This window comes from Carettochelys insculpta, chromosome 24 (genome assembly GCF_033958435.1).
Source record: "Carettochelys insculpta isolate YL-2023 chromosome 24, ASM3395843v1, whole genome shotgun sequence".
In the NCBI taxonomy this organism is placed as follows: domain Eukaryota; kingdom Metazoa; phylum Chordata; order Testudines; family Carettochelyidae; genus Carettochelys; species Carettochelys insculpta.
The window spans coordinates 6,438,344-6,458,332 of record NC_134160.1 but is presented as its reverse complement, the minus strand read 5'-3'; the positions used below and the strand labels follow the sequence as shown (position 1 = coordinate 6,458,332).

The 19,989-nt window shown below is 50.3% G+C and overlaps 3 protein-coding genes across 5 annotated transcripts in view; 2 read left to right on the top strand and 1 right to left on the bottom strand.

The window, feature by feature from the left end:
- Positions 1–4,547: 4,547 nt before the first annotated feature.
- On the bottom strand, positions 4,548–17,638 carry TSSK3 (testis specific serine kinase 3). Of its 2 annotated transcripts, none has more exons than XM_074976616.1 (3): positions 16,828–17,638; positions 15,246–15,494; positions 4,548–5,606 (listed from the first exon to the last, which is right to left on the bottom strand). In XM_074976616.1, exons 2-3 carry the CDS (start codon positions 15,436–15,438, stop codon positions 4,945–4,947), a joined length of 855 nt encoding a protein of 284 aa, XP_074832717.1. In that variant the 5' UTR covers positions 15,439–15,494; positions 16,828–17,638; the 3' UTR covers positions 4,548–4,944. The 2 variants fall into 2 exon arrangements, 1 of the variants encoding a protein (XP_074832717.1); XR_012642476.1 differs by lacking the exon at positions 4,548–5,606 and adding an exon at positions 13,959–14,239.
- FAM229A (family with sequence similarity 229 member A) lies at positions 9,645–13,949 on the top strand. Its single transcript, XM_074976617.1, has 2 exons — positions 9,645–10,076; positions 13,748–13,949. The coding sequence occupies exons 1-2, from the start codon at positions 9,958–9,960 to the stop codon at positions 13,848–13,850; spliced, it is 222 nt and encodes a 73-aa protein (XP_074832718.1). The 5' UTR covers positions 9,645–9,957; the 3' UTR covers positions 13,851–13,949.
- A 12-nt stretch (positions 17,639–17,650) lies between the features above and the next one.
- The window catches only part of KPNA6 (karyopherin subunit alpha 6), a 36,826-nt gene continuing 34,487 nt past the window's right edge, over positions 17,651–19,989 (top strand). Inside the window, exons 1-2 of one of the 2 annotated variants that reach the window (XM_074976614.1) lie at positions 17,651–17,742; positions 18,673–18,767. In XM_074976614.1, coding sequence (XP_074832715.1) covers positions 18,752–18,767 — 16 coding nt within the window. In that variant the 5' untranslated portion in view covers positions 17,651–17,742; positions 18,673–18,751. The remainder of the gene's footprint in view (positions 17,743–18,672; positions 18,768–19,989) is intronic. The other variant, XM_074976615.1, reaches the window with a different exon arrangement.

Sequence of the window (19,989 nt, the reverse complement as noted above, 5' to 3'; positions counted from 1 at the left end):
TACACTTACCACTGTGAGGAAAGGCTGGAGGCCTTGATCTATAGCCAGGCTTCCCTAGAGAGAAGTAACATCTCCCTGCCTCTTCCTGATCTGTCACCTGGCCTGTTGTCTCAGAAGCTGCTACAGAAATCCTGGCACGTCCTTCCGCTCCCGTGGGATGCAGCTTTTCAGTTGGAAGCCCAGACTCCAGGCTACAGAACAGCAGCCCACCTGTTGCAGGTGCCCAAGGGGGTCACTTCACCCTCCCCCACTCTGCTGTCTGCAGTGCCTTTCTCCGCTCTGCTGGGCAATGAGCACTTTGAATTGTCAGCCTCAATTCCTCAGGCAACGTCTTGCTTCTCCTAGCTGTTTCCTGGTAGGCTTTTCTAGGCAGGCCTGGGTCATGACCAAGGGAGAACTGCCCCTGTGTGCGTGTGCCAGCCACCCAGCTTGGTCACTTAAAAGACCCAGTGCAGTATAGGTAGAGTGGTCACTAAAACATCAGCCTTTGCCAGTAGCACCTACTACTTTTTGCTGTACCGTGTCAAGTGGGAGGCAATATCTTCAGATGGTATAGGATGGCTGGGACTGGCCGCTGTAGCTGTTGACTTTGCTGCTTGAATCCCCCTCCTTAAATCCACCCTTGCCTTCCACCTCCTTGGCAGGACATACCTGTCCCCCATGGACTCTGAACGTTGTTAGATCTATGCTCCTGTTCAGCTAAGCCCTCTGCAAGGCTCTCAATCCCTTTCTCCCACCTTCATTGATGGTGGTAGGCCCTTCTCCTTTCTGTCCATTGTGGGGTGGGGGTTGGGTGGGAGGGTGACTGAGAAGTTCCCTTCTCACTTTGTCCTTCTGATGTGTCACAAAACACTGCTCCCCAGTGGAAGTTACCAGTACAGTTATCTTAAAGGGACAGTGTCTACCCCACTGTCCCAGGCCTTCAAAGTATTGGTTTTATCCCTAGTTTCTTTAGGTCATTCTGCTTCTTTAAGGGCCAATTTATGGAGGCAGTTGGTTTCCTTTGTTTTCAGACAGCACTAGCCTTCTGGGGCCTTGGAGTGTCAGTTTTCCCATGGTGAGGTTCTCCACTGAAGGTGTCTGTGCCCACTATATTCAGGGACCAGCCTGCAGCATGGCTCCAACTTGGCATTGTAGAACTGATCCAAAGGGTCTCTGAGCCATGCTACTCCCTAGCTCTGTCCTGGGCTATGGTGCATCTCAGGGACGCCGCCAAAATACCACTGTGTCTCCTCTATACCGAGACAGAGTGAAATTGGGAGAGATCCCTGTTGTGACGAGGACCTCCAATGGGCTTGGGCCCTTGTATAGTTGGGCCCTCTATCCAAAAGACTGGGTGGCTGTCTGGAAGTATCTGAGATTTACAGAGCGAGAGAGAGAGAGAAAGAGAGTATGCTTGCGTGTGTGTATGTGTGTGTGTAATATCCCTGTCTCATTTAAAGGGATGGTTCCCAGCTGGAAGCTCAAGTCCCAAGGTTGTAGCTGGGAGAAGGGATGGAGCTTGCCATTCTCCTTGTACCTCTGTCATTAGTTAATTAACCTCTTGGTTATTTGTGCAATATTCTCTATTTTAAATTATACCACATTTCCTGGGAGCATTTTATAGCTAGGGCAAAGGAGAGATTCTAACAGCTGTTAGTTTTGTAATGACAACTTTCTCCTGAATCTTTTACAGACTTGCAGTTAACAGAAATTAAAGGAATTCTACAGACTCGGCTTTCTGCATTGAGTTATCTTTCTTTCCACCGCCTACAGAGCCCCAGGTTGCCATACTCCTGGAATGGATCTAGGTGTGGTTTGCTGGCCCGTGGCAGCCCTTGCTTTGGACAGGAGTCTAGCTTGGGGGTGGGTCAGACCAGTTCTCCAATTTGTCAAGATTTGTTTTTAATTCTAAGTAGATGACCTACACTTTCCTTTATCCTTCTCTTCCTCCTATTGTATTTTAAAGAACTTCTTTTCTCGTTGCTTTTCATGTCCCTTGCTGGGTGTAACTCATGTTGTGCCTTAGCTGTTCTGAATTTATCCCTGCATGCTTGTGTGATTTATACTCCTCCTTAGCAATTTGTCCATGTCTTGACACTTTATAGGATTCCTTTTTGATTTTCAAGTCATTAAAGAGTTCCTGTGGGAGTCATACTGGCCTCTTACTATTTTTCCTATATTTCCTTCACATCGAGAGATGTTGCACTTTGTGGCTTTGTCTCCTCAAGAAACTTGCCAGCTCTCCTGAGCTCCTTTTTCCTTTAGATTTTCTTCCGATGGGATTGCATCTACCAGCTCCCTGAGTTTGTTAAAGTCTGCTTGTTTGAAGTATGCTGTCCTTATTTCACTGCCATCGTTTCTTCTTTCCATAAAATCATAGAGGAGATTGTGAGCCATTAACTATTGTTTTTGTAAAGTCAGGGAAGTTAGGAGAGATTTCAGAAGAGTAGAAAAGGACAAATTTGGTGTCCATCTATGAAAAGGGAAATAAGGACAATCCAGAGAATTATAAACCAATCAGTTTAACTTCTCTGCTGGGGAAAACAATAAAGCAAATAAATGAAGATTTAATTTGGAAGGATAATAAGCTGATAAGTGACAACATGGATTTGTTCTTTTAAAAAAAAAAAAGTCAATCCCAACCTGATGGCTTGTTACTCTGTCAAAGAAAGCTTTGTAGATAAAGTGGGGAGTGGTAGGTCAAGTATATATAGACTTTAGTAAGGCATTTGGCATAGTATTGCATGACCTCACTAACAAACTAGGGAAATACAGCCTAGATGGGGTGACTGTAAGGTGGGTCCATAACTGATTGGATAACTGTTCCCAGAGAGAAGTTATCAGTGGTTCACAGTCATGCAGGAAGAGCATAATAAGTGGGGTTCTGCAGGGATCAGTTGTGGGACCAATTCTGTTCAAGATCTTCATCAGCGACTTAGATAACTGCAAAGAGAGTATGCTTATAAAGTGTGTGGCTAACACCAAACTGGGAGGAGGTTGCAAACGTTTTGAAGGATAAAATTATAATTCATAATGAACTGGAGAAATGCCCTGAGATAAATAAAGTTTAGTAAGGACAAATACTCCACTTTGACAGCCTTATCTCTTGTAGCTGATTTCGCACATACGTGGGAAATGACTACCTAGGAAGGAGTACTGTTGAAAGGGATCTAGGGATCATAGTGGACCACAAGCTAAATATGGGTCAGGATTGTGACACTGTTGCAAAAAATCAAACATCATTCTGGGATGTAAGGGGACTGTTGTGAGCAACACAGGAGAATTGAGTCTTCTGCACTGATTAGGCCTCAACTGGAGTATCGTGTCCAGTTTTGAGCACCACATTTAAGGAAAGATGTGGACAAATTGGAGAAAGTCCACAGAAGAGCAACAAAAATGATTAAAGATCTTGAAAACGTGACTTGGAATATTAAAATAATGGGGCTTGTTTAGTCTGGAAAAGAGAATGCTGAGAGGGGACACACGAGCTGTCAGGTATCTAAAAGGTTGTTACAGGTTGGAGGGAGTAAAATTACTCTCTTTACCTCTGATGCTAGGATAAAAAGCAATGGGCTTAGATTGCAGCAAGGGATGTTTAGGTTGGACATTTAGGAAAAAGTTCTTGACAGGGTGGTTAAACACTGGGATAAATTGCCTCAGGATTCTGTGGAATCTCCATCACTGGAGATTAAGAGCAGGTTAGACAAACGCCTGTTGGATGGTGTAGATAGTGCTTTGTCCTGCTGGCAGTGCACAGGACTAGACTTGATGAGCTCTTGAGGTTCCTTCTAATTCTAGTGTTCTGTGATCTTTAAATCTATCTTCTCGTGGCCACTTTCTCTCATGTTGCATTCCACTTTCAGATTTGCTACATTTTCTCTTTCGGTCAGAATCAAGTCTAAACTGGCTCCCGCCTTCCTCACTTCCCCCACTTTGAGTGTGTTGTCCCCCTAACATAGCCAAGAACTTACTGGAAATTTATTGGTTTGCCATGTCACTTTTCCACAAATGTCTGTGTAATTAGCTTCCTGTTACTACCCATTCTTGTGTGTTTAGATATTTCTCTGGGCTGTTTTAGAGATGACTTATTCACCCCTCTCCTCTTCCTTCTGTTTGGGTGATCTATGGTAGATCCTCCTACCAAGACATCACTGCAATTGCTTACCCCTTTTATCTTTACCCTGAGACTCTCAGTTGGTCCACCTCTCCCTCCTCTTGGACCTCAGAACCAATGTTTGTGTTCTTGGTATGTCATGCAACACTGCCTTTTTTTTTTTTCTCCTTGTCCTTTCTGAACAAGTTGTACTCCTCTAGAGGAATAGCCCAATCATAAGAATAATCCCACCAAGTCTCTGATGCCCAGTAAGGGCTGATTTAGCTTCCAGTTCCCACTTGTTGATTCCCCATACTCCCTGTATTTGTATCGAGAAGTTGAGCAGATTTTTTTCCCCACTGATTTCCCTCTTGTTGCTCCTATGGCCCTAGTGTAATTTTCCACATTTCCCCCACCTCCAGCATGGAGGAGTCAACTTCTTTGCTTTATTCTCTCTCTTTCCTCTGTTAGGGTGTTCTCTAGAGGTGCCATCATTAGAAGTATCTTGGGAAGTGGCCAGACACATCTTGTGTTTCCCCACTTCAGCCAGGTGCCTAGGGAGGGGGAGTAATACACTCATCAGTCCCACGACTTCTGGGGTGGGGTATAACTACAAAGGAAAGACCACAAACACTTTTAGGTTTCTTCAGGTCACGTGGTTTGTTTGAGTAAAATCCCTGAGGAAGATGTGAAATGGAACAGCCCCCACAAAGCATCCCTTGTAGGCCAGCCATCCCCTACATGGGATACTTGGGGGGTGACAGGAGGGTTAAGGACAGACTGGAAAACAAGCGTAACATTAAAATATATGTAAGCATTTTGGAAGCAATCTGTCCCCTTTATTTGGGGAGAGCGTGACATGGCCTTTATCAGGAGTTTGCCAGCCATGGGTGCCAACCAACTTCCTCAATGGAAGGTCTCAGAATCATGTCTGGTTCCAAGAGGCTTTTCAGGAGATCCTGGCATTCATCTGAGATTCCCAGGTGCCCAGGAATGGAGACACCTTTCTGCTGGTGGCAGAGCATCTTGGGGATGTCTGTGTCATCAAAGGGGAGGCTAGCACATAGCATAACGAACAGGATAACGCCCATGCTCCAGATGTCCCCTTTCCGACTGTCATGGGGCACTCCCTGGAGCACCTCCGGCGCAGCATAGGCAGTGCTGCCACAGAATGTCTGGCTCAGCTCCTTGCGATTCTTGGGGAGCAGCTTTGCAAATCCAAAGTCCGTCAGCTTCAAGTTAAAGCCTTGCAGCAAGGCGTTCTCGCACTTCAGGTCCCGGTGCGCCACGCCACAGCTGTGGCAGTAGTGGATTGCATCTACCAACTGGCGAAAGAGCACTTTGGCGCGGCTCTCAGGCAAAGGACCTCCGTGCAGAACGCAGTCAAAGACATCCCCATCTTCTGCCAGCTCCATCACCAAGTAGATCTTTCCATCAGCAGACTCCAGCATCTCATACACCCGAATGATGTTCTTGTGATCCAAGCGCCTGACGATCTGGAGCTCTCGAGGCAGGAATCTCTGGATAAATTCTGAGGCAAGACAAGAGGGGTTCATTTAAGGCAAAGGAAATCCTAAAGGACTTGCTAGCTGTTAAGAGAAGTGCGTGTTATCATCCATCTTTCAGGGCCAAAATGTCACTGTATTGACTGGGGCTGTTGGGCATTCAATGGAGACTGCTTTGTAAAGAGGGGCAGGAGCCCTATTTATCACAAACTGGGTGCGTCTACACTAGCCAGCTACTTCGAAGTAGCCGGCACAACGTCGAAATAGCACGTGTCACGTCTATTGATGAATCGATGTTGAAATCGATGTTGGATGGCGAGATGTCGAAATTGCTATTCCCATCTGAAGATGGGAATAGCGCCCTACTTTGACGTTCAGGTCAAAGTAGGGCGTGTGTAGACGATCCGCGTCCTGCTACTTCGAAATAGCAGGGTCCTCCATGGTGGCCATCAGCTGAGGGGTTGAGGGACACTCTGTCCAGCCCCTGCGGGGCTCTATAGTCACCGTGTGCAGCAGCCCTTAGCCCAGGGCTTCTGGCTGCTGCTGCAGCTGGGGGTCCATGCTGCATGCACAGAGTCTGCAACCGGTTGTCGGCTCTGTGGATCTCGTGCTGTGCAGGCTGCGTGTGTCTGGGAGGGGCCCTTTAAGGGAGTGGCTTGGGGCTTTGTTGTCCCCTTATTTCAACGAGGAGCACTTGTGTGTGCGGACGCTCCGCATTTCCTTCCAGGGCAGCTCCTTTCGACGTTCTCTGTCGCTACTTCAACATTGAATGTCGATGGCACCAGCCCTGGAGGATGTGTAGATGATACGCATCGAAGTAGCCTATTTCAATGTTCTTACGTCGAAATAGGCTACGCCAACGTAGTGTGCTAGTGTAGACGTAGCCACTGAGTCTGAAAGGAGTTTTCCCATTCAGAACTTCCTGGGGCTTGGCCAGTTGCAAAGTGATCACAGGGTCTGTTCTGTAAATGTATTTACTTTCGTAGATTTTTAGGATCAGCAGCAGGTTTTTATGCATAAGGAGAAAACTAGGACCTACACAAAGCAGTGGAGGTATTTAGCATAGGTTGAACCTCTCTCATCTGGCACCCTCTGGACCTGACTGGTGCCAGATGAGAGAATTTGCCAGACTGTGGGAAGTCAATATTGTCTAGCACATTACCAACACTGCCACATCTTACTGGGCTCTTAGAAGACATTTATGGGTAAATTACAGCTAAATAGCAGCACAGAACACTGAGAGTCAGGACTGATGGCTGGAAACAAACTCTCTGGGACCGTGGGAAACTTGGTGACACCCATGATAAGTGGTCATCTGGTGAAGTAAAATCATGCCTGATGTTGCTGGACAAGAGTGTTTTCTGGGTTAGAGAGATTCAACCTGTGCTATGTGCAGTGAAGGGTTCTGATACTTTGATCCCTGGCAAGCTACAAGCAGACTAGTTCAAATAGGAATGATTGGAGGAAAGTTCTCTAGCCTGTGTTATGTAAAAGGTCATAGATTCAAAGGCAAGAAGGCCCATTGTGATGATCTAGTCTGATCTCCTGCATGGCACAGTCCTGAGATCTGCCTCCAAATAATTCCTAGAGCAGATCTTGATTTTAACAATTGACAGTGATGGAGAAACTACTGTGACTGAGGGGCAATTGGTTAATTGTTTGCACACTCAAAACTTTATGCCTCATTTCCACTGTAAGGCCAGGTCAACACTAGGGGAGAAAATCAACCTAAGATACACAACTCCAGCTATGAGGGTAGCATAGCTGGAGTCCGTGTACCAGAGGTCAACTTTCTCTGCCATCCCCAAAGAGGGCAGTTGATGGGAGAAAGTGGTGTTGACTTCCCTTACTTCTTGTGACTGTAAGGAGTTCCATGGTCAAGAGTGAGGCCCTGAACATTTGATTTAGTGTGTCCCTACTAAACACACTAAATCAAATTATGGAAGATCAACCTGTGGAGCATTGATCTGCCCTGCAAGTATAGACAGGCCCTAAATCTGTCTTGCGTCAACCTCCAGATGGTCAGTCATGTTATACCTTTCTCTGATGGTCTGAAGAGACCTTTGTTATTAAGTATTTGCCCTCCATGTTGATATTTAGAAACTTCACTGAAGTCAACCTTAACCTTCTCTTTGTTCAACTGGATCGAGCTCCCTGGAGTCTGGTCAAAATAAGGCTGGTTTTTTTTATGTTTAATCTTGTGGTGGTTTGTTGAACCCTCTCCAATTTATCAGTATCCTTCTGCGATTGTGCGCACTAGAACTGGATACAGTATGGCAGCAGAAGATGCACCCATGCCCAGTATAAAGGTAAAATAACTTCCTTCTTGTGTATACATCGCAGGATCACATTAGCTCTTGTGGCCCCAGCCTCACACTGGGAGTGCGCACTCAGTGGATTATCCCCAGGACTCAAAGGTCCAACTGGTGATCCCAGTGGTTCTTTCTGGTGTTAGAATCTACCCACTACCCCAGAACCCTCTCCCCACATTGTCTCTTACCTTCCGGGCCCCCCATCTTATCAATAATTTTAACTGCCACCTTCTGCTGGTGCTTTTTTGAGAAGGCCTCTTTCACCTTCGAGTACGTTCCCTCCCCAATGGTCTTGCCCAGTTGGTAGCCATTGGAGAATAAAAACTCCTCCATCTCCTCTCTGAATTTCGGACTGGTCATTCTCTCAGGTCATCATGTAGATGATGGGAGATGACATCTCTGGGTGCTGCTCCTTTCTCTGAGCAGGGCCTGCAGTGGTTGCAGCCCCAGTTGCTAGATCATTTTCCTGCCTAGACAAAGTCCCGTGATGTCGGGGGCAGCTGGGGCAGGACATTTTAAAACTTTCAGCCCCTATTATGATGTAACCTTGTGTTGCATGGGTCAGAGGGGTTGGGTTTGCACCAATGGGGGGATGAGCACCCCAACTGGGCAGTTATTTCACCTGCCCACGACCCTGCACTGTGTCACTCCCGGCGCAGTGATGGGATAAACCTCCAGAGACCTACTGGTGCGGGGACCGTGGGTAAGGGGCTTCTATCGCATAGCATTTTGCAGGCTTTGGCATAATGAGCAGACCCAAATATTCCTTAGCCCATGGCTGTAGTATGACTAAATGCGCATATCTGACCAAGCCTTTGAGGCTGGATTCAAGTGAATTTGAGGGTGGGCAAGGAGGGGCCCAGAAGGAATACAAGGGGTGGGATGTCTGTTAGCACTGCTTAACAACCCTACTTAGCTCTTACATTGCCTTTTTCCTCCATAGATCTCTATGCACATTACAAAGGAGGTCAGGAGAATTAGCCTAATTTTATAGATGGGAAAACAAGACAGAAAAAGGGAAGTGACTTGTCCGAGGTCACCCAGGAAATCAGCGGCAGAGCCAAGAATTTAATGTGTATCTTCCAAGACCCAGTCCAGTGCTCTAGCCAGTAGGAAACACTGCTTCCTTTAGCTAGGGACATTTCTCCTGGGCACTGGACATAGAACTAGTGACAGTGCCTGTCTCAAGGAGTTTACAGTCTGACACCACCCTACCCCCAGGTCCATCTGATCAAACAATCAAATCAGCAGGATGGCTTCCTTTGTTTACTTCTTGCTGACAGGACATGGTCCTAGTACAGCATGAGGGCGCACCCCAGATTCTTCTCCAAATCCCACCTTGGATCCCCGTGGGAATACGCTTCCAGGAGCCCAAATACACCTCTGATCTGGGCATGATCAGGGGAGGGCCCTCCCGGTCATGCAGCCAGAGCCTTTCCAGGAAAACCTGGAACTCCCAGCAGCAGCTTCTCCATTCACCTTCACCGCAAGGTGGGGCTTTGACCTGATGCTAGTCCTGGCTGAGAACTAAGCATGGTGTGTTGATACCACTGCCCCTCCTGCTGACAAGTACTGTCAAGTACTGTCTCATTGTTTCCTGGTGCACCCCCATTTGTTATGCTTAGATTGTGAGCTGGGTGAGGTAGAGCCCAGCTCTTTATTCCATACTTGGTACAGTGCCTTGCACAGGGCCTGGGGTGCTGAGGTGCCACCATAATCCAAATAGTAAATCACAGGTAGGAAGGCCTGGCCCTGGGGCTCATACCCTGGAGAAGGGAGGAGAAGCCTCCTGCCACTCATGGGTTGTATTGTGAAGTCAGAGCAACCTTTCTGAGTCACAATGCAGCAGCTTCCGTGCCTTCCGCTAGCCCCCATCACATCTTGCCCTTTGCACTAGGCCCTGCAGGCTGCCAGGTTTACTCCTGGGAACACTCCTGAGCCTTCAAGAGGTGAGCCTGGGTGAGAGGAGAGTGCAGGAGATTGGGGTGTGGATGGGCTCACTGTGCCTGTCACGTAGGCACTGACCTTGGTCCTCCTTTTACTCAGACAGGTTTGGGGCTAGGACATGAGCTCCCAGGAGACCCCCCAAGCTCGGAGATTTCCCATAGAGGCAGGAGATTCTCCCAGCCTGGCAGCTGCTCCAGAGACCCAGGAGCCAGTTGCCACTGAGCACACTGCAGCAAGGTAAGGGCAGTTGCAGGAGCTCTCACATCTGAACACAGCAAAGGAGGCCAGAGCTATACAGGGGGAGGATGGTGCTTACTTCCTGACCCCCCTCAGCAAGTGTGTTGTGCTCTGAAGCATGAGAAGTGATGCGCTTTCTAGGCCTTCCTTTTGTGCTGTGATGGTTGCTGGTGTGCTTAGATATTGCTCGGAACAGCCCTTCTGAGGGAAAGTCTGGCCCACCTGCTTCCTTGTCCCGCAGCAGCAAATTCCCATGGGAAGGCAAAGCTTTCAAGCACTTAGAAATAGGTGTGTTGTCCTTTTCATCTGGCAAGTGCCCTTCGGTGCATGGCTACAGGGCGGACAGCTTCTGTCCCTTTCCCTAATCTATGCACCTTCTCGAGGTCTCCCCTGATGCTTTGAGCCATCCCGTCCCCCCTGTGAGAGCCAGCTTGCCAGGCCGTTCCACCCAGAACATGCTGGGCATCTGCAAAGGGCCAGGGATTAGTGGAGAAGGCTGAGGCTTTGACTGTTTGGGGGCAGGAGGTATAGCTCAGTGGTTTGAGCTTTGGCCAGCTAAGCCTAGAGTTGTGAGCTCAGCCCCTGAGGGGGCTGTTTAGGGATGTGGGGCAAAAGCGATTGCTAAAGAAAGGGATGGTCCTTGGTCCTGCCAAGAGAGTGGGGACCTGGACTAGATGACCTTCCCAAGGCCCCTTGCAGCTATCGCCATATATACATACACAGCTTAACTCTTAGTTATCTTGTTGGGGGGAGGGATAGCTCAGTGGTTTGAGCATTAGCCTGCTAAACCCAAGATTGTGAGCTCAATCCTTGAGGAGGCTATTTAGGGATTGAGGCTAATAGATGCCAGGAATGGTGTTGGGCCCTGCCAAGAGGACGGGACTGGACCAAATGGCCTCCTCAGGTCTCTTCCCATCCCAATTATAAAACATTTTCCAACACCACCCTACCCCCTCTTCTCTGGCTTGCCCGGGCCATTGATCTCTGCCAATGGGGGAAGATGAAATCAACAGCTGGTCACCCTGCCTCAGTTCAGCATCATGGCAAGTTCCTTGCCCTGTGCCCAAGGTGAGGGGAAGGAAATCCACACTTGCACACTGCAGGATTAGGATGGCTCAGTCAGCCAGCACCACACAAGAGCTGCCACAAGGCCTGGCTTGGAACAGGCAGCCAGCCTTGGAGCCTGTTGGTCAGAAGGACATGTCACCCTTTGATTTGGCCCTAGGGGTGACCTGGGCCAGGGCTGGATTAAGAAAAAGGGCTTTAGGGGCTCCCTGGTTGTAGCCACTACAACCCGTGTGTTCCCAGCCAGCCCTCTGGGGCAGGAGCAAGCTTGGTGTGCTTCTGTTCCTCCCCACTTCCCCTGGCAGGAGCTACATTGCCACAAGCAGAAGGAATCTTATCCCCTGCGCTTCCCTTCCCAAGAGGCTCCACCCCTGCGGCTCCCTTTGGCCAGGAATCACAGCCAATGGAAGCTGCAAGGGGGTGGTGTTTGCCAGTGAGTGCAGGTCACAGGGACCCACCTGTTTCCCTCCATACACACCAAATGAGCACTGCCCCAGGTAAGCATCCTGCACTCCAATATCTTGCCCCTGCCAGTAGCCTCCTCCCAGATCCCACACCACAACCCTGAGCTCCCTCCTGCACCCCAACTCCCACCCAGAACCTGCACCTCCAGCCCAGAGTCCTGCCCTGGTCTCCAAATCCTCTAGCCCCAGCATGGAGCCCCTTCCAGCACCCCCAGTGCCTCCTCCCCAGCTCCACCCCATTTGGAGCCCTCACTCCCTCTTGCTCCCAATCTCCTGTCTCAACCTGCAACCACCTCTGACACACTGAACGTCCGTCTCATCTTTGGGCCCACTCCAGAGCCCAGGGAGTCCCACAAAATCTAACAGCCCCAAGCTCCCAGAAGAGTTAACCTGGGCCTGACCTGGGCTACAGGGGCTGAGTTCCAATGTGTCCTCTAAATGTTTTCACCCATGCACGGAATACATTTTGTTACGTGCACAAGCACATGCGCAAATGTGCACCACCAACAGAAACACACACTGCCGACTGTGGGAGGCTGTGGGCACTCTGCTAATAGGTGGGTGACATTTGACTCTCTCCTGAGCGGCCACCCAAGCGCTCGGCTTACAGGGCACACTGGTTAGTTCCTGTGCAAGGGGCTGATGGCTGGAGGCCAAGCCAGGTCTCTGCCGTTAACTCCGCAGCCTGACCTACCAAGGCTGTAATAGAGCTGTATCGGCTCGTTCTCCCTAGGGGCACAAGCTGCCTACCTCTGGTCTTGCTGCTGCAGCAGTTCATTCCAGTGCAGTTTCTTGCACTGCTGCTCCCCTTGTTGTACCTGATCAGACAAGGGGAATATCAAACCCACCCCTGCTGTATCTCCCTTGAATCTGGGAGAATCACAACTACAATACATTGGTCCCTGGGCTGCAGCAAGCAGAGAGAGAGAGAGAGATGCAAGGCGAAGCAGGGTCCAGATGTGCAGCTAAAGCAAGGAGCAGAGTCAGGGACAATTTGGGCAGGGCCTGCTGGTTAGTGAAGGGGGTATGTGGGGCACCGAGCCAATTTGTAAAGAGAGCTGGGTGCAAACCAGATTTTCTGGTTTGCTGGCCATGCCCCCAAGTTAAAAGAATAGAGGGAATGGGGTGCAAGCAAGACATTTTGTTTCGCTTTCAATCATTTTTGATCACTTTAAAAGTACAATTATGGGAATTATTGAAAAGAAAAGTGGTTTCAAACTGAAATGTTTAAACATTTCATCAAGATAATGCTGAAACCAAACGTCTGGTTTTGTCTGTATATGTTTAGTTTTTTTTCCCACTGAAGCAAGGTGGTGAAATGGACAGGAATTCACAAAATGGTTCAGTGTCATGCATTTATCATAGAAAAGTGAACATTTTTGCCTGGCTCTAAGAAGTTATCAGTAGGGTCCCCTCTTCTCTACTGGCCACTGGCCTGATCTGTAATCACTGCATGATGACCAATATGGTAACTGGATATGGGCAGTTCCATGTGTACCCTTCACAAAGTTGTGGCCGTTCTGTGCCCTTTGCCTTCTACTGGTTTATAGTACCGAGTTGGGGCCTAGGCTAGGCATTTTTGGGCACTGAGCAACTGGTAGGGTTCAGAATCCTCCCTGGAAGAGGCTACATCATTCCCGCCCAGTGCAGGCCTTCTCCTGCTGACTGCCAGTGACCCCTTGGCCGTTATCTCTTCAGGCACATGGTCTCTGTGCAGGATCTGTGGCTTTGCTGAGGCTGATTTCAGCATTGTAAAGGGGAGCATTTTCAGGTTTTGTCCTTTTCCCACCAAGAGATTCCCAAGGCAGAAAATTCCGGAGTGGCTTTCAATTCCTGCTCTGGGCTGCTAGCAGCTGACAAGGAAGCTGGACATGGGAAAAAAAAAGTGTCCCCCTAAATCTTCCCACCCTGCATAAAGCCAGAGGAAAAGAGCACTGAAGGGGCCTTTGTGGAGTATGACCAGCTAGCCAGAGGGGTTCTGAGCCCTGGGCAGCTAACCTGGGGCCTTTGGGATCTGCACTCTTGATGGTAGGTGAATTGTGTCACCATTACTCCTTGCACATGAGCTGCTGAAGAGCTCAATTTGCGGCTTTGCACAGCCCTCGATGGAAGCTGGATTAATCCCTCTCTCTTGTACTGCAGGCAGCTGAGAAGATGCCCTGGATGCCACTGCCTGACGCTGCCCAACGTTCCCATTGACGTTTACATTGCCATGGGCGGGAACAGCAGGCCACGGACCACCTAACGGTTCCCCAGCGTCAGGCGCAAGTGCTGAGGCCACCAGGGTGGTCTCCCAAAACACCCTGCCAGTGGGAAAACAGCAAAGGACACGGCCACACCAAACAGTGACTCACATTTTAATAAAAGGACATCTTAGAATGTTTCTGTGGGCCTCGTTCCTTTGCTGCAGGTCATCACGTCTCATGGAGGAGACCAGAACAGGCCCCCACAGCAGGGATTTTCCCCTCTTCCTATGGGATCTTGTGGGCCCTCTCACTTGGGGAGAAGTCACAGCAAAACAGGCTGGGTTGCCGAACAGCATCACTGCATTACCCCTCAGCCCAGCAGAGGGGGATGTGATCCTTCATGAAGAATGATCTCATGGATGACGGAGGGAGGAGCAATGGACTCAGCCTGCAGTCGGAGAGGAGTAGGTTGGATATTAGGAAAAACTGTTTCCCCAGGAGGGCAGTGAAGCACTGGAATGCGTTACCTAGCGATGTGGTGGTATCTCCATCCCTGGAGGTTTTTAAGTCCCAGCTTGACACAGCCTTGGCTGGGATGGTTTAGTTGGGATCGGTCCTGCTTTGGGCAGGACAGTGGACATGGTGACCCCCTGAGGTCTCTTCCAGCCCTAGGATTCTGTGAGCCTAGCTTGCTGGAGGGAATTTTGAATGGAGCAGTGTCCGTGCTCTGTCTAGGTGTATTCCCCTCCCCTGGAGTTTGTCTCCCCTCCAGCAGAGAGCGGTGGAAAATCAAGATGCGAATGCGGGGCTGGGGGAATAGACCCCCAACAGCAAGACCATCCCTATAAAATCAGGATATCTGGTCACTCTATTTGAGTACCAGCTGCGGAGTGCAAGGGAAACCGGCCTACTCTCAGGCTCTCTTTCTCCATTCCTGTCCAGCCTCTGTGCTCTGGCTTACCTAGCTCCTCAACCGAGGGGCAGGCAGAGGGCACCAGCCCCTTGTCATCCAGCTCTCCCCCTTGCAACTTGATTGGCCAGGCCAGATTTAGCCAGATTTGGCTACCATCCCTGAGCCTGACCTGGCCCTCAGCAGGTTGGTGGGGAGGGCAGAGTGTAGGTAAAGGAGCCACAGGAGATAGAGGTGGGTGGGCTCAAGACAGGGGACCAGTGGGGTGCAGATCCAGTGGCAGAGAGAGGCAGCGAGCTGGAGGCAGGAGACCTCCTGTTGCCTAACAAATTCCCTCATTCAGGACCAGTCAAGTCCCAAGGGTGCTAGATAAGGGAGGGGCAGGGGGCCAGAGAGGAACTAGTGGATAGCAGTCAGGGCCATCTGTAGGCACATGATCACACAAGGCTGTGTAGGGACAACGAAACAATTGGTGCCCTATGTAGCTGCATATGCCTAAGGACAGTCCTGAGCCAGAGCTTCATGGAAGGGACCCTTGACTTACCTCTAGTCTCCAGCAGTACATTGGAGAAGCTTGCTGGAGCATGTGGGGCAAGCTCCCAAGTAGTTAAAAAACAGGATGTGATGCTGACAAGTTCTGCAATGTAAAGTACAGCCAGACGACACCACCAAGGTGCAGCTGGGATGTCTTGCTGTCCCCGAACCATAGGCTCTTCCTTTGAGACAACCCATGTCATTGATTAAGGCTGTCGGGCTGGTGGACCTCTGCATTGTAATCCCTGTAGGATACTCTCTAAACAAAGAAGGATTAAAAAAAACAGAGTAACTAGGTGGTTTCTCCTTCCATGTCCTTCCTGAGGTAGCCTCGATGCTGACTTCTTCTCCAGAGGGTGGGGAAAGGGAAATGCCCCCAGCCACCCTACAAGTGGGAGGGTCATGTAGGTTGTATGTGACTTATCCTTGGCAGAAATGTGACAAAATTAAAGCCCTTTGTTGGGAGTGCACAAGCAGCCTCGGCTGGAGAGACAACTGATTGGCAGTGGAAAGGTGGAGGCAGCACCTTTCAAGGCTCCCCATGGGACAAAATCTGTGGAAAGGAGGAGGAGAGCTTTCTCCCATGCAAAAGGGGATGACAGCTAGGCTGTCTCCTTAATCTCCGCCTTTCCCTACACTCATCTTCCTTTGAAGGTTAGAGCAACACAACTGGGAAGATGCTGCCCCCTCCAGCTAGGGCAGAGCTCTGCAACTTGCAGCTCCAGAGCCACATGTGGTGCTTTAAGGACTTCTTTGTGGCTCCGAATGCTGTAATTGCAAAGATAAATAAAAACCCTCCTGATTATTTTCAATAAATGGTGAATGTCTAAAAGCCCAAAAATGAACAACTCGTATCTAAATATCCAACAACAGGTGATCTCAAAACATTGGATAACTCCCCCCAGCATCCTGCGCAGAGAGAGAAGGTTCGGGAGTGAAAATCAGGGAGACAGTGGTACAAACACCCACATGTAAAGTGTGAGGAACTAGAATATATAAAAAGTTTGTGAATGTCCCACAGTAAGCATGTATCACATTGCAAATCATTGTGTGTGCTGTTCTTAAAATAGGGGTTACAGAAAGTATGGTTTGACATTAACTTATTAAGGACCATCTTGTATTCACAGGCACTGCAGCTCTTTAATTATTGACTTTTTTACTGAATTGGAAAAAATGGCTCTTCTTGCTATTTTGGTTGCCGACCCCTGAGCTAGGGTGAACATTCCTGGGATGAATTTTGTGCTGTATAGGTTCTGTACCACCAATCAGCAACTTCTTCTCTTTACTCCGTTAACAGGAGAACAAACATCAGCCTAAGCCATTTCCTTGGGTTTGGCTATGCATAGGGTTATTTCTATAGGATGCCCTAAAGCTCTCTGAGAAATCACTCCCACTTCCTCTAGTGAGTCAGCAGAATCTACTTAATCCTTTCCCAGCAGGATTGGTGCTAGTAACACACAGTGTTTTTTTGGGTTTTCTTTCTTTCTTTTTGGGGGTTAGGGGGACAGGGAGGGGAGGCAAATAACAGTAGGCTCAGCTGTACTAGACTCTCACCAGCACCTAACCATGGGCAGCAAGAACACGTATCTTACCTGGATGTGTAAATCTCTCCCTCGTCTGCAGAGAAAAGCAAACAGCAGAATGGCTTCAAACACGTGCGCCTTTGCTAGGGCTAGGTGGGTAGTGATGCTGGAAGAACGGTTACTGAGTGCAGTCAGAATTACGGATCAGAGCCTGGGTCTGGTGACAAGTGGCAGAAAGTGGTGGCACTGATGGCCGTTGTACGGTTCGTGGGAAAGATGCTGTGAGACTAGCTTTGGGGAAGCGAGAGCAGCCAGGGCTAGGGGAGGTGAACGCTGGAATGCAGGGGAGGTCAAGCACTGAATGTCCAAAATCCGCCATCCTGGTCCAGCAGAGGAGGAACTGGAAGTGGCAGGATGTCAGTCCAGGGCCGGCAGGAACAAGGGACAGGGCAGTGGGTCAGGGCTGGTGGGAGCAGTGCTGCGGACAGCAGGAACAGTGACCAAGGGCCAGGCTGATGGGAGCAGGAGGCAGGGTGGGGAGAGCAGGAAGCAGCATGACCAGGGCTAGTGGGAGCAGGGGCCAGAGGATGGAGCAGGCTGTGCATGGCCAGGGTCAGTGGGAACAGAGCGGTGGGAGTAGTGGGCATGGCTGGTGGGAACAGGGGGCACAGCAGGTGTCACGGCTTGTAGGAGCAGGGGCAGTGTGGCCAGGCCCAGTGGGAATGGGGAGCTGCACAGAGGGAGCAGGGCCAGCGCAGGACGGGGGCTGAAGCCCACGAGCGCAGGCACGTGCCAGAACCCGCCCTCTTCTCCGGCTCCCCGCCTCTGCGGTGTCTCTGTCCCTTTAAAGGGCGGGGCGCACGGCGAGGCGGTTTGTCCCTTCCCGGCCGCCGTCGCCGTCTCTCCCTCCCGGCCCTCCCCCGCCCCCGTCCGCCATATTGTGGCCGCCGCAGCTCGAGCCGGAGCCTGAGGAGCCGGAGATGGGTGAGGGGAGCGCGCGGGGAGGTTGCTGCGGTTCCGCCCCGCCCGGCTGGGGGCGGCTGTCCCAGCGGGGGGTCCAGCCGCCCTTGCCCTGCCCGCGGCACCGCTCGCCGAGCTCTGACCCCCGAGCCCATCACCCTGGTAGCCGGGCGGGGTGGGGTGATGCGACCCTCCCCTGTCCCTCAGCTCCCGGGGGTGCCCGGCTCCGGGGGGAGGGGCGGCTGGCGGGGTTCTCCTTCCGCGGCCTGGCTCCCGGCTCCCGGCGCAGCGCCTGGCGTTGGGGCCGCCGCTGGTCCTGCGCCTGCGGCGGGGGGCAGCGATGTGACGGCGATGCTGTGACTCCGCGGCTCCCTCGAGACGCTGCTGCTTATTCACGCTGGGTGCCTGACACGCCCCCCTCTTCCCCGCCCCCACGGGGCAGCAGCGTCGCCTCGGTGGGGGGTGGGGGGGGCACGAGTGCTCGTGAGGTGCCGCTGCAGCCCTTGGCTTGGCCGCTGTTTAGGGGGCTGCGGGGGAGAGGGGGCTGGGAGACGCTGCACAGCCGTAACGTTGTGGCGCAGCCCGCTCCCTGCGAGATGCACAATATTCCCACACACGCCCCCTTCGCGTATCGCCCTCGGGGTTTGCCCCACTGCCCTGCCCAAAAAGTCTCTCTCTGCGATGCTTGGAAGAGAGGAAGCGGACAACCGCAGTCGCTGCAAGGATTTTTGGGGGTAACCGGGTAATTTACTGCCCGTGGGCTTGTTCAGCTGGCCCTCGGGCCAGCCATAAAATACACAAGGTGGGGAGGAATCTCTTTCTCCCGTGACTTAGGAAGGTGCTTTCCTGACTAGCTCTTTGGGGCTGGGCATTGTGTGTTTGTGTGTCTGGGAAGCACCTTATGGACTGTGGTCTCTGCCTGAACAATACTTTTCTATGTACGTATATGTGAAGACTGAAACATCAGCTGCTCACTGTCTGCTACTTCCTGCACAATCCTGCCAACAAGTCCCTTTCCCTCTCTCATTGAAAGATGAGCCTTACAGAAGGTCAGTGGGCCAGTGCTCCCTAGTCCAAGGCATGTTTGCTCTGTGTGTGGTTTTACAGTCCAGTTCTGAGGCAAAACTTTCACGGTGTATATGGGATCAACCTAGACCGCCTTCTAGTGACTTACGACAGATATCCTGTAAGCAACAATGTGGTGTGCATTTGAGACTGAAAAATACTTCTGCAGATCTGCTTAATCCTGAGAGAAGCAGGCTGCTGAGCAGGGACCGATATTCTTCTGCACATCTTTGCTAGTGGTTAGGTTTTGTTGGTGCCCTGGCCTTGGTTTCAAAATAACAGCTATTTGAATGTTGACTGTTGCTTTTGGGTTTCTATGGCTGTTCTCTGAGCAGCATGAAGAAGAATTACTTTTCTGAAAAATGAACTGTGTAGCTGATTATATAGTACTATTTTATTATGTGTCTTGGAATGGGGCAGGGGAAGCCCTGTGCTGCCTTTGCTATGAAGGAAACCGTGCAAAAAATCTCTCGGCAGCAATGTTCAAATGCAGCTGTTCCTAGTAAGTCTCCATCCATTGTGTGAATATGGCCTAGTATTAGGTCCCTAATGAATCAACGTGTATCTAGGGATCTTGGACTCTTTTTACATTCTATCATGTGAAGAAGTGGGTCTTGCTCATGATCTAATAAACTTTGTTAGCCTTTAAGGTGCTACAGGACTGCTGCTTGTTCTGTGACACTACAGACTAACACAGCTACCCCTCTGAGACTGTTTACATTTTCACCTTTGCAGAAGGTGAAGATTAGATGAGCAGAGGATTGCACAGGGTGGACTGCTGTGGTTGCAGTTTTCCGGTAATGGAGATGCTACATAAGGTGATGACTGGAGAAAACTGAACAGTCCCTACAGGCCTGTGTAAACAAGCCCCCTGCTGCATTAGAGAATTAAAGTTTTGCAGGATAATGCCATAGTCACGTTAAACTTATCTAGGTCTTCCATGGATAGCCAGAACCAAACTGTTGTTCCCTCTAATTTTCTCCAGCCATGAGTAGGAAAAACTTTGTGTACTGTGGCATGGGCAGATGCGCACCGCCAGTAGAAATATTTGCTGCTGGCTGTGGGCAGTCTGCTAATCGGTTGAGTGGCACCTGAATCTCTGCTAGGTGGCTGCCAAGGTGCTCAGCTTACAGGGTACCCTGAACACCGCTATTAAAATGACTGAGACTGTTTGTTTAAACACCTGAATAATGTGCTGCTCTGATC

Coding starts and splice junctions, on each gene's coding strand:
- TSSK3 (XM_074976616.1), bottom strand. CDS start 15,438: ATGACATGGGTTGTCTCAAAGGAAGAGCCTATGGTTCGGGGACAGCAA. Junction 5,607..15,245: donor TGTACTGCTGGAGACTAGAG/GTAAGTCAAGGG, acceptor GTCTTGCCTCAG/AATTTATCCAGAGATTCCTG.
- FAM229A (XM_074976617.1), top strand. CDS start 9,958: ATGAGCTCCCAGGAGACCCCCCAAGCTCGGAGATTTCCCATAGAGGCA. Junction 10,077..13,747: donor ACTGAGCACACTGCAGCAAG/GTAAGGGCAGTT, acceptor CTTGTACTGCAG/GCAGCTGAGAAGATGCCCTG.